General features: G+C 35.2%; 2 protein-coding genes across 5 annotated transcripts; both read left to right on the top strand.

Annotated features, from left to right (window-relative positions):
* The first annotated feature begins 230 nt into the window (after positions 1 to 230).
* On the top strand, positions 231 to 8,484 carry LOC113506992 (UPF0505 protein C16orf62). 2 transcript variants are annotated; one of them, XM_026889841.1, is made up of 18 exons: positions 231 to 396; positions 482 to 572; positions 992 to 1,096; positions 1,255 to 1,399; positions 1,575 to 1,744; positions 1,986 to 2,158; positions 2,339 to 2,681; positions 2,815 to 2,990; positions 3,070 to 3,173; positions 3,305 to 3,486; positions 3,954 to 4,100; positions 4,534 to 4,703; positions 5,650 to 5,812; positions 6,269 to 6,440; positions 6,729 to 6,868; positions 7,041 to 7,209; positions 7,472 to 7,737; positions 7,980 to 8,484. In XM_026889841.1, the coding sequence occupies exons 1-18, from the start codon at positions 377 to 379 to the stop codon at positions 8,067 to 8,069; spliced, it is 2,826 nt and encodes a 941-aa protein (XP_026745642.1). In that variant the 5' UTR covers positions 231 to 376; the 3' UTR covers positions 8,070 to 8,484. The 2 variants fall into 2 exon arrangements, with proteins under 2 accessions (XP_026745642.1, XP_026745643.1); XM_026889842.1 differs by having other exon boundaries at positions 1,590 to 1,744.
* On the top strand, positions 8,480 to 11,853 carry LOC113506993. 3 transcript variants are annotated; one of them, XM_026889844.1, is made up of 3 exons: positions 8,480 to 9,280; positions 9,363 to 9,465; positions 9,571 to 11,853. In XM_026889844.1, exons 1-3 carry the CDS (start codon positions 9,260 to 9,262, stop codon positions 11,466 to 11,468), a joined length of 2,022 nt encoding a protein of 673 aa, XP_026745645.1. In that variant the 5' UTR covers positions 8,480 to 9,259; the 3' UTR covers positions 11,469 to 11,853. The 3 variants fall into 3 exon arrangements, with proteins under 3 accessions (XP_026745645.1, XP_026745644.1, XP_026745646.1); XM_026889843.1 differs by having other exon boundaries at positions 8,480 to 8,784; XM_026889845.1 differs by having other exon boundaries at positions 8,480 to 8,784; positions 10,090 to 11,853.
* The last annotated feature ends 779 nt before the right edge of the window (positions 11,854 to 12,632 follow it).

Raw genomic sequence — 12,632 nt, forward strand, 5'->3', positions numbered from 1 at the left:
AAATCACTTTTGCACTTTGTTGCACTACCTTCCTTTTAAGGTGTCTCTCGTCCAGTATGCAACCTGGTCTGTCTCACCGCTTTCTTTTTTATCATTAGAAGATAATCATCATATTATTTAATTAAAATATATGTTTTTCCATTTAGACCATAAGTATAAAAAAGCGATTACCGCACTTCAAAAATGTCTGTCAAAAAGCTCGGACAATGGACATTGCATTTACTGTCACTCAAATGTCTAAATTATTTTGACAGTTGTAGTAGTAAATATTTGTTAAAGGTAAAATAAACAGTGCTGTTCTTTTATTCTTGTGATCAGGAGTTAAAACTCCTGTTCTTTCCGTAATTTACATCAGCCAAGTGAACAACTAGTTACAATGCCTGTGTACTATGATTGGTAATTTATTTAATTATTTTTTTTGGAACACCACAGCTCAATTACGTTACCAAAACTAAATTAAACTAGAATCTAATTCTTTCAGGACTTCTGCAAAAAAAGGTAGTCGTAGTAAGCATGTATCTCCTAGTTTTGAGGTGTCTAGCTACCCTTTAAAACCAACAGTCATATCTAGGGTGAGTTTCGTTTACTTCCTGTAATTTTTTGATGAAAATAATTATTATGTATTAACTGTTGCTCGCGACTTCCTCGGCGTGGTTCTAAGATATAAGTAAGAATTTTTTATAGTTTGATTAGTTTTTTAGACTCCACCCCATTTCGGCCCGTATTTGTTAGATATTTCATTATTGCTCTGCTTCTTTTAATCATAGCATGATGGTGGATATAATATATAGCCTTTGTCAATGCAGATACTACAGACATAATGTTTCAAATCAACCAGTAGTTCTTTAATCTGGGGTAATTAAGCATTCTAATTGTGAAAGAGTTTTCGAAATCGATCTAGTAGTTTTTGAGTTTATTCATTACAAACATACATATAAATCTTTCTTCTTTATAATATTAGTGTAGATTAAATTATTGTCACATATTACAGAAAGAACAGTCAACTACCAGTATTATTGATCACATTAACAAATGGAGTTCTGGTTTTGAGGAGGTTGATCCACTATTGAGATTTGAGCAAATGACTTTAGAAGAGGTAAGGTATTATTTTAATAAATAATATATATGAGAATAGACTAAAGATTAAATACTTTTCTCAAAAAAAAAAAAACATTTTTTCAGAATCTAACTTCAAGCAATCCTGAATATTACTTTAACATTATTAATTTACTATTTTAAAATGTTTTTTTTAAGGACTTAAATCCCTTAGAAACAGAAACTACTGAGGGTGTCAATTATTCTAAGGCCTGGGTAACTAGGCGAGCAAGTATCCTCAATAAATACACCACTGGGGAGAAGTTGACTATAGTAAGCAGTTATCTCCCAGGTGGAGAAAAAGGTAGATTAATAAAAATATTACTTTTGAATGTAATGGTTGCTGCAGAGACTTTATCAAGCTAACTCATTTGCTTCTTTATTAAGATGTTTTTCTTACACTTAATTTTTTTTTAATAATATTACAGACTAAAAACTAATCTGAACTTTGTTTTCTTTTTATTTTATTTTATTTTAAGTTAGTACCTTTTCAGCACTTATTAGGCAGGTGTCTAATTTAAATGAAAAAGTGAAACATAGGTTAGAGCAGTTGGACGATTTTGATGAAAGCTCTGTGAGGAAAACCATGGGTCTAAGTCAACAGGAATTTGTCACAAAGATAAACATGCTCAATGATGAAATTAAAAAGGTAGGTTATTACAAAATGTGATTAAGTTGATATTATTTTGTAGGGTTAATTATGTTATTTATAATACTTGGCCAATTTTATAACCCTTATATTAATAATTATAATAGTAAAATAACATAATAATATTCTACAAATATCACCAAGAAACCCAGATACATGATGCATTTTAGTGTGGTGATCTCAACCACTTGGCTATCCTTACAGTCAAGTCATTATTACATATTTTTAATTTTTTTTACAGGCCTGGGAGACCGAGCAGAGAGTAAAGGCTTTTAAAATAGGAATCCAGTGCTCAAAACTGCTGTCTGATATTAGTGTAATGCAGTTCTATCCAAGCAAGTTTATATTAATTACTGATACACTAGACACATTCGGTAATTTAGTCTTCAATCGTCTCAAAGATAAAAGTTTTGGGTAAGCTTACAAATTTATTTTAGTATTTTTTGGTACTTATCGTATTTTATATTAAAATCTATCAAATCTCGACTGTTGACAGATACTGGGCCACTAGGCAGCACTCATTGGAGGAGACTCCTATTTAATACAGTAAAGTAACTTGCAGGTTCGCATTTCAACCTTCAATATCTCTTACAGAAACAATACCCTTGTCAATGTGCACAATATCGATCCGAGGACGGTGCCAGAGTCGGCCAAAGAGACATGCCAGAACTGGATGTACAAAATGGCGTCGATCAGAGAGCTATTACCGCGCTTGTACATGGAGATGGCTTTGTTAAAATGCTACGTGTTTATTTCTAAGGATGAGATCAAACCGGCCATAGCGAGGCTCACAACTATGATTAGAGGGATTGGGAATCCTTTGGTAGCTGCCTATTTAAGAGTGTATTTATGTCACAATGCTTCTAAACTATTAAGTAAAGGCAGTGAAGAATATTTTTACAGTAATTTGACAGAGTCTCTGGAAGAGTATCAGCAGGTAATCATTGTATTGCATTCAGAATTTTTAACCAGATTCCATTAATATTGGAATTGTAACAAAAAATATTGATTTTGAACCTTGTTTACACTTAGTTATGAACAAAAAAAAGTTATTTTTTATAATTTTTCAGATATTCTTGCCCGCAATGAAAAAGAAATATGAATCACAATTACTCACTCAAGACAAGTATTTAAATCTTTATGTACCAGCCCTTGACTGGTTATTATTTGGTGCACTTAACTCTAATAAATGTAAAAGCGATCTTTTAGATGAATATTTACAGCGTTGTGAACACATAGAAAACAGGCAAGTACTACATACTTTGGCTTGCTAGGAAAATTTCGTTCACGAACATATTCGAAATTCATTGTTTCTTTTGTTTTAGCGAGTTATTCCTGAGCTGTCTCGTATCTGCTTTTGACTCACCAACTGTTATTAAGAGAGCACCCAAAATATTGGAAATGGTTCAAAGTAATGCTGATAAAATGGGTAATAAATCAGAATTATTATATCTATTACGTATTTCTAGTAACGAGAAGAATCGTAAAAAAACAGCTAGCTTATTGCAAAGTTAAATATACCTTAATAGAGTCCTCATAAAGTTCTTTTTCATATTTCAGTGCTGATGAATGAAGTCTTGACGTCACTGGGTGAGCACTTGTGCAAAACTGAGAACTACCGCCAGGTGGCGTCGGAATCGTTGATACAGACGTGGTGGAAAATAGCGAGCGGCATGAAATCAACCAACCATTTCTTACAAGTCCTGGAATCGTGGTTACAGTTTGCTTGTACTAATTTATCGGTAATAAGACACTTTAAATTTAAATACTTAATAAAACAATGAAATCAATGCAAACCGGCAAATGCCATAAGACATACTAAATTTATTTAGTAACTATCAAATATTCACAGATTCGGTATCGCAATCCTTACAAATGTGAAATTCATACCAAGCATTGTCGGCACATGAATTTCTTTTTATTTTATTTCAAAAGCTAAAATCTTTTAATCAGGTCCACTAAGAAGCGTTTTTCTAAAGTCAAAGTCAACATTGGACAAGACAGCTGATTTGAATATTCTAAAACAGTTAGAGATAGTCAGGACATCATCAGTGATACTGTATACGCCATTACAACCAGGGCCGGATTTAGGGGAGGGCAACCGTGGCCTCCACAATAGAGAGGGAGAGAAAAAGGTCGATAAACCCATAGGTCTCTGGGCCCCTACATCGGGCCCTGATTACAACACTCACATATTTTCCTTTCTCAGACTCAACATGTCAATGTAATACTGCGTGGTACAATTCGGTACATGGTCAAATGCGGTAAGCCCGCAGATGAGTTCTCTGGGAACTTCCAGTTTGTCGTCAAGCGGATGCTGAAATCCATTCCTGATGTAGAAGAACTGTTTCTAATGGTAAGTTGCATGCAATATTGATGACGAGACGAAAGTATGAGGTTGGAACAATTGCTATAGGCTAAGTTAGTTTTCATGAATAATGTTATAATGGCAGGTATACCTTTCAAAGTACCGGTGTAGTACTCGTAATTGCAGTACAAATTGGCTCTATTTTAGGCAATGTTTTTGTAAGTTTGTGTGTGAAAGTACAAGAATTTTATTTGCAAAATATTTGCTGGTTCTTTTACCATTAAATCAAATTTTCTTTTTTTGGTCACCCTACCTATTTATTTCTCTTTAGGTAAACTTTATGTCGCCCGTTTGGAACTTGACCGGTTTTTTATTTATTTTTAAATACTGTTAATGACGCGATAAGATACTAAACGCTAAACAAGGTATGTATTTGGCATAGTAATATTAAATTTTCTTAAATTGATTTCTTGTTGTACAGGATGCATTTATGCCTTTGTTGGAGTTAGTACAGACGTCTAGTGCTCGAACCATGATGGCTAAAACAGTGCTCTCCATATTCTTTACGAGATACAACTCCGTGCACATCGAGGACCACATCGTCATCTCAAGTTTGATGAGGCTTTGCACCATTCTGCACGACTCTATCAAGTATTAATCATTTTTATCAATAGTCAGCAAAATAAGTCGATAAAAAATCAGATTCTTATTTGGTATTCGAGTTCCACTTTAACTTGCGAAATATCAATTTTGGTAAACTAATTTGTGACTAAGTAAATTATATCTTGTTTATTGACTTTTTTGCCGACTGCAGTATTATTGTTTGCATGCACTTAAATATTTGCAGCTGTTTCCCTTGCATAATAAACATGTCGAGTGAGTATTTAAACCATAATTTTGAGCGAAAATAGCTGAGCAATTAACTGCATTGCCAAACGTATGCATTATGTTATTTTGCATATAATTTCGGCCTTTATTTATGAAAGTTAATTTTAGCCTTCATTAAAAAATTAAGACAAAGTCCTTGTTTATTTAGTATGACGTCACAAGCTTGGTAACTGATGTATCATGTAATATGCTAACCTAGAATACTGAAAATTCTATAACCCAGTCTCTGATCATTTATTTCAGTCTCAATAAACAAAATACACTAGTTATGCTCACTTTTGGCAATAATCCAATTACGTTTGAAACTCGGTTAGAAGTCTCAGACATCAATCGTTTTTTATTAAAAATTCTGAATGCTCACTAAATATTTAGGTTATTTTGGCTAGTGCGCCGTAAGTCCGCCGTATTGCAGTAAGAGTGGATCAATGTTTGTGATCGTAAAAAAAGCGCGATCTTAAATTTATAGATTAAAGATCTTAGCTAATATACTAAATATGTAATATAGCAGTATAAATATAGTATATAAATGGAATCACTTGTTTTGTAATCTAAAGTTTCGCGCCTTTTTAGGCTTACGAGAAATATACATTTTTTTATAAGCACGAATGTTTACAAATTTCTTCAAATATTGCGTTTTTAATCATTGAAAGAAGACAAAAGGCTCTGTCTGCTATGTGGTTTTACTACAGGTTGTCTATGTGTATTTCAGTGCTGTGACAGTTGAAGATGAGAGTAAAATATGCGGGGAATTGATAAACAAGTTCATACAGGCTGTTACCTACCAAGACAACCTCGAGAGGCAATTGAACTTCTACGTCGAGTGTCGATCTTCTTTCATTAAACTTGACACAGTGCTCATTACGTTGGTGCATGTAAGTATAAAACACTGTTCAATTCAAATTGGACTGCACGGATAGCTGAGTGGTTAAGGTCGCCAAGCCAAACCCAATGAGCACGACGTGTCGCGTAGGACAAGCATTTGTGTGATTCACGAATGGATGCTTGTCTTTTTGCATGAGATTTGAATGTTTGTGAAAACCCCCGCGACACAAGGATTTAAATCCTTAGAGCGGGAGTAGTTTTTTTTGTTAATTAAAATTTGCCTCTTCGATATAAAAGTAAATATCATGTTCAATGTTACACAGTTCCGCCTATGATTACCGCCGTCAAACTAGCTGTTGCTTTCGGCTTTGCCTATCCAGTAATCTTTGCTTTAATCTAATTTCAACACAAATAACAGATATTAAAGCGTTGTTTGTTATGTCAAAATTGTACCTGACGTATTTTAATTACATTGGGTTTATCTATATATTTTTCGTATTGTATAGGCTGTAAATGGCCTGTCCGCTCGCGCCAGCCCGGCCCGCGGCAAGTGGCTGCAGCGCGCGTGCGCGGCGTACTGCTTCGTCACCGTCCCGTCCCTGCACTGCACCCTCACCAAGACACAGCTGTACCTGCTGTCAGGACAAGTCGCGCTCCTCAATAACTGTATTGGACAAGGTTTGTAACAAGATAATTTGCAAAATGTATTTTTAAACTGGCAAATGAAATAGACCAGACAGAGTGGAAGAATCTAAGGGAGGCCTTTGCCCTGCAGTGGGACAGTAACGGCTGAAAAAAAAAGAAAAAAAAATACATTTAGCCTGAGGCTACACGAGAAGTGTCACCTAAAATCATAAAAAAAAATGTACACCCTCTTGAAATTTGCAACTTAATGCCTTAAGATAAGAATACTTATAAATGTTTCTTGCGTAACTTATAATTGATTGATTTATTCATTTAAAATAGCTGAAGCTAACTTCAAGGCTCTAATCGGCTTGATCCCTGATATACCGGATTATATATTAGAAGACGGACAGAAGAAGCCAACCCACGTCAAAGTCGGAGGGATTTTGTCTGATTTCTTGTCTACATTACTATTATTACCAGTAAGTTGCTATCTTATTTCATAATTCAAATGTCATTTGGTTTAAATTTAAAGTTTAAAACCTTCTCATCCATTTTAGTTTGTCGTCCTCTCAAATGCAATATGTACCTAGTACTTCCTTATAGCGCTGTCTTACTCTTCAAACATATAAGGAATACTTATGATGATTTTAGGATAACGTAGACAGCAACTGTAAAGCGTACATTTTGAGTGGGTTTATCAAAACGATGGAGAGGATACATTGGAAGAAGACAGAGCCGCTGTACTACAGCACACTGCTGCGCACGCTCGACCTCCTCTGTGAAATGACGCAAGAACATTATGCTCACCAAATTGAGTCTGGTGAGGTTATATACCTTTAAACCTTTTTTAAGTGTCCATGTACATACTAACAAAAATGTTGGATAGAATTGTAACAAATAGCATATAACATAAACTAAAACGTTTCTCGCCTTCAAACAGACTTGCTTTAGATGCATAGATCTCATGATATAAGTGACAAGTCTCTTTTAGCTATTATAGTTCATTTTTTTCACTTGTTATGATTTTATGTTTCCTCGAAGTATAATCTTCAGAGCAATACGCAGATATAATTTATTTCTAGTGCTATCAAATGACAAACTGTATGGCGGAGACTCGGAGTTCATAGACGTGTTAGAAAAATACAATACAAACATATGCCAGGAATTGCTAGTAGTGCTAAAGGCGCTCGGAGATAACAAGGAGACGAAGAAACAATACAATTTGGCGCTAGAACTGTTCTGGAGAGTCGTGCGCCGCGGGGACCTGCAACAACGACCGATGATGAGTCTCGCAGCCAACCTGTGGATGTTGGCGCAAAAAGTACAAGACTCCAATAACAAACTCGCCGTAAGTATAATAATAATGTAAATAAATATTGTACATAGTATAAGAACATAAGTTAAAAACTGTCCCAGCGCAAAATTCTCTTGCTTGAATGTACTTAGTTTCAAAGGCAAAAATTGTGTAAAGTGTCTTTAATGAAAATATCTACATAGATGTGTCCAACACCGAATTAAATATAAGTAGGCATTTACCTAATGTGTAGATTTTATTTTTAGTAATATTTTTATTGTTTTATGTTGTTTCAGAAAGCAATATTGTCAGCTCTACAAGCGGACAACAGTTCACAGAGTCGTCAGTTACTCCAAAAGTTAGAGGAAGGCGTTAAAAATACGTAAATAAAGTTACGTATTTTTTTTTTAATCCTTATTAACGTAATTTCTACCTTTATTAACGTGAAATTTACTCGTTCATTAAACTTAGATTTGTAATTCGTGTAATACAACAATTTGTTTAAGTAATGTTTTTTTCTGTCATTCTTAGTTTTTTATTCCAGTCGAGTTGAAGTGAAATTAGTCCGGCGGCGGCTAATTTCGAAAGATCTGTACTAAATATTTATTTTGTTTGTCGCCATGTTATCGCTCGCTGTAATTTTATCAGAATGTTGTAAATATATTAAATTATACTTATGTTATTACATTATAATTACGTTATGTATAAGTTATTGTTGAATCATTCCATGTTTTTAGACTCTTATGCATTATATATTAATATGTAACTGCTAGAATTATTATAACATTTTACAGGACAAAAGTGAGGTTTTTTTTATTTTTCTTAAAAGCCAGTTGCGGTTACGGATCTTTTTATCTCATATAACATAAATCGCGGTTTTGATTATTTAAACCAATCACAATGGTTGCCAAACTATAATTATCTATTTATTGAACGAATCCAGATTGTATATTATATAAACAAGAGTTACAAATCAGTCATTGTCTGTATTAAAAAATATATATTTTTCGTTTATTTTCCTATTCATTTTAGATGCCAATTATGAAAACAAAAAAATATATTTTAAGAGACGTATTTAAAAGCAGCTTCTTGATCTCTATTGTAAGTATATGGTTGAAAAAAAATTTCCGTAAACGGAGAAAACTATTCCTCCATATACGAAAATTTCAGACGAATAGTTAGAGAACTAGATTTTAAATATTAACATAATACGCATAGTTATATGATAAAGAGAACGCATTCAATTCGCTAAAATAAATACGTCTCGTAAGTGTTCGAGATATGGCGACGGCTACAGTCGTAGCAGCTGAGCAGGCGAGCGGGCAGCGGCCGCCGCGAGTGACCCCAACAGTTGGTCGCCGGATGGAGTAAGCGGACATTGTCCGGCAAGACACGCTTGACTGGTGCGCGCTCTGTTGCACCGATCTTTCACCTTCGCAATATTGACGCCTATAAAACCTTGTCATTTCAATAATGTGAAGTTACTTTCATTCCACCACAAACGAAGAATACAACTCCACCGTCTGAAAAGCAATTTACATTTAAGTATCTCAATTGGGTGAAAACCCATTTCAAAATGTCCAAACTTGGCTGTTTGGTAGGAAATTACATTATTCTTGTTCTGTTTTATATTGGACCCCGATCCAATAAAACTATTTTTAATTTTATCTTGTTTGCAGTTTTTAGTCTGGGCGGTATGTGAAGGATTGGTTACCAGTGAACAACAAAATGGATTTGTGCAACCATTGGATTTCGGACCAATCTTTAACTCTGGAGATTCGGGTTAGTACTGTAGTTGTGTAATTCAATTTAGTGGGCAACCACGTCACTCACGCTGTTAACTGCACGCTGTAATATACTATAACTAAGTATATATCATATTTTCAGGGGTTTCTACGCTGGCCTCAAAGCCTATTGCGGCACCCTTACTAAAAGTAGATAAGAACCAATATCCCCAATTATTTGACACTGTTGTCAGTAGTTCCATCGATTCCCTACAAACTCGAGTAGCGCCTAAACATAATGCATTTTCTGCTGAAAACTTTGGTTTCAATCCTATTGCCAGTCAAAGCTTTTTGCCACCGGGCAGACCTGCTAAATTAGTCGCACAACCCAAGCAACGTCAAAGCCAGCATCATCCAATACCTATCGGTCAGCAGCTTGGTCCCTTGAGATACGATATCCGCACCGTACACGACGCTGATTATAAAGTTTACAAACCCGAAGAACAAGAGGAACAAGGAGAAGAAATATTATCTGCTTTGAAAAAAAATCCTAGTGTAGCTGCTTATTTCAAACCCTCGCAGACTAATGTGGAAGTAGCTCATCCATTAAACTATCGCAAAGAAGAGCTAAATGAAAATATTGAAATCGAACAAAATTACAAGCCAAACGATTATATTCCAGGGCCATCTCGTATTCGACGATACACCAACGGAAGGCAAAGAGATAATCTAAAGAAGAGCAGTGATGAGGAAGATCCTTATGATTACAGCGTTGATTATTCGTCAAAGCCTAAGGCTTTCGACAGCGAATTGTACAGTAGCGCTTATAAAGAGCAAAAGGACCCTAACAAGGATTATGAATACCCTGGATACGATTCTGGATATGACCACAAGGAATATGAAAGAATAAAAGAATTGTCAGAAAAACAGGCTGCGGAAATAAAACAAAATCCTGGCAATTGTAAAGAAGTTAAAAAAGACGGTATGACCTGCACGACCTGCAAGGACCCAAAGACTGGGGGAAACTTTGAGTCGTGTTCCTATGTAGCCGAACCTAAAAATAATAAATATGCTTATTCCAAAGAAAGAAAATTTGATAGCAATGATGAGCCTGAAGAAGCTGAAGCACCAGCAAATGATAAACCAGCAAAAAAATCTGAAAGATATGAACAAGCTGATGACAGCAGTGAACACTCAAATAGTAAATACTCGAAGCCAGCTTCGGAATCCAGTACAGAAGATGATTCAAAAGAAAAATATAAATCATACTACATCCATAATTCTAAACCCACCCCAAGCGAAGCTTTACGAGCGGCAGAAGACAAACAGAGCTCCGAAGAAGAGGAAGATAGTCCCCGAAGAAGCAAGTCCAGTTATGATTATAAAAAAGCTCTGCCTGGCTTTTATACTGACAATGAGCCCAAAAAAGACGTTGAACATGTGCTAGCGGAGTTTAAGAAAAAAGATAGATCGTCTTGTAAGAAAGTTCAGAAAAACGGAATGACATGCTACCAGTGCATTGATAAAAATGGCCAGAAGAATGAAGAATGTATGTTCGTTTCAGAATCTGCTCCTAAGCGCAGCCACTTAGCCTATCAAGAACTAAAAGAGTTCACATCTAGACCAGCAACGCTAGACCAAGGAAACGAGGGTGCTGAAAGCAAAACTGTCACGACCAGTGCTCCCCCAGCGCAAAAGTCAGCTGCTTATGTAGTGGACGCTAACACATATGGCAAGAAATTAAAGCGGAAGAAAGCATCACAAACACCAGTTGCTGCCGCAATCAACCCAATCGTCAGTGCTGTGAAGCCAGTGCCCGTAGCTGTTAATGCACGCAAAACCAAGAGAAGTGTCGAGTCCGACGTTGAGGAGAAGGCCAAGATAATTGATGAGACAGAGGTAGCGCCTCCAGAAGAGTTTGCCGGAAGTGATTCTAAAGGAGCTTTTTGGGCTGAAACGATGCCGAGATACAGCGCTAGTTTAGGTGTCACTCTGCCTGAGTACATGCTGTCAAGGTCAGAGCACGAAATTTCGTTTGATGAAACTGTCGCGAGCGCGTAAAACTAATCTAAGGCCTGATTTGTTAGCCAATAAACTCAGTATTAGTAGAGCGTGTCGGTTGTACAACGCTTTAGATAAAAGCTGAACAAAAGGTAACAACGGGTATTGTTGCGTAATAGTAAAATAAGATTTCACAGACTGACGCGTTGCGAGTCAAATATGAAAAACAAATGTATCCGCAGCCGACCCAAACTAACACAAATTTATTGGTAATGTTTCCGTTGGCTATTATAATATAATTAGGAATGTACGGTTTTCCGTGGATACGATCATTTAAGATGTATTGACGAACTTTGTACACGATGACTGTTCATTTTATCTCAATAAGTTACGTTGTTAACTAGTTATAGATGTTATGAAATTATTAAATTTGATTGTTACTTTACAGGAATGTTTTTTTTCAATTCATTGATAAATTAAATTAAAGGTTTTGTGGTTTCCCTTTCCTTAATAGTAGTTCACGTTGTACCTGTGAAAAAAAGAAAGAAACTCAAATCAATCATTTATTAAAAATGATCTCAACAGGTAGAGCGATTTGTTTCATAAATCATTTTTGTAACTAAACCTCTAATGGATATTATCTATCAGTAACGCTCAAAATAGGTAATGGTAAAAGAAAAGCGGTAAATATTTTTGAGTAGGTACCTACCTATTAAGTAAAACACTGAGATTTAAGAGATTTATTTATCTTTATTGAAAAAGTGAAATCATCGTAGTTTTTCGATGGTGGCGTCTGGCTGTGACCTTAAGGTCGCAATATAATATTGAAGCCATACTGTATTACTATACTCTTTGATTGAAGCAGTAACCTGTCACTTAATACCAGCTAATTTGCATGGTAACGGTATCGTTGTCATTTTTAATTGTGAAAGATACGGTAAAAAGCTAATTCGAAATTTGTGTGCAAGGATGTTGCAAAGATAAAATCATAATTACGCAAAAAAACAAATTGAAATACACATAAACCTATACGTTTTGATCTCAAGTCAACCACTCACTTTATCTTTTAAATAAAAGTAAGTTAGTCTGAGTATAATATTAATTATCTAGAGAATATACTATGTAGACTCATTAAAAGTTACTACAAATTATCAAAGAAGCCTTTCCTTATCTAGTTACCTACCTGCCATCCTTTCTTAACGGTCGCTTTAGTTTCAGTTCAGC

Source organism: Trichoplusia ni, unplaced genomic scaffold, assembly GCF_003590095.1.
Source record: "Trichoplusia ni isolate ovarian cell line Hi5 unplaced genomic scaffold, tn1 tig00000182, whole genome shotgun sequence".
Taxonomy (NCBI): domain Eukaryota; kingdom Metazoa; phylum Arthropoda; class Insecta; order Lepidoptera; family Noctuidae; genus Trichoplusia; species Trichoplusia ni.

Bases quoted from the DNA above. Each gene is read 5' to 3' on its own strand.
- LOC113506992 (XM_026889841.1), top strand. From the start codon at position 377: ATGCCTGTGTACTATGATTG. The intron at 2,682-2,814 runs GTAATCATTGTA...ATAATTTTTCAG, and splicing joins CTCTGGAAGAGTATCAGCAG to ATATTCTTGCCCGCAATGAA. The intron at 2,991-3,069 runs GCAAGTACTACA...CTTTTGTTTTAG, and splicing joins TGTGAACACATAGAAAACAG to CGAGTTATTCCTGAGCTGTC.
- LOC113506993 (XM_026889843.1), top strand. From the start codon at position 8,716: ATGCCAATTATGAAAACAAAAAAATATATTTTAAGAGACGTATTTAAA. The intron at 8,785-9,362 runs GTAAGTATATGG...TCTTGTTTGCAG, and splicing joins GCAGCTTCTTGATCTCTATT to TTTTTAGTCTGGGCGGTATG. The intron at 9,466-9,570 runs GTTAGTACTGTA...TCATATTTTCAG, and splicing joins CTTTAACTCTGGAGATTCGG to GGGTTTCTACGCTGGCCTCA.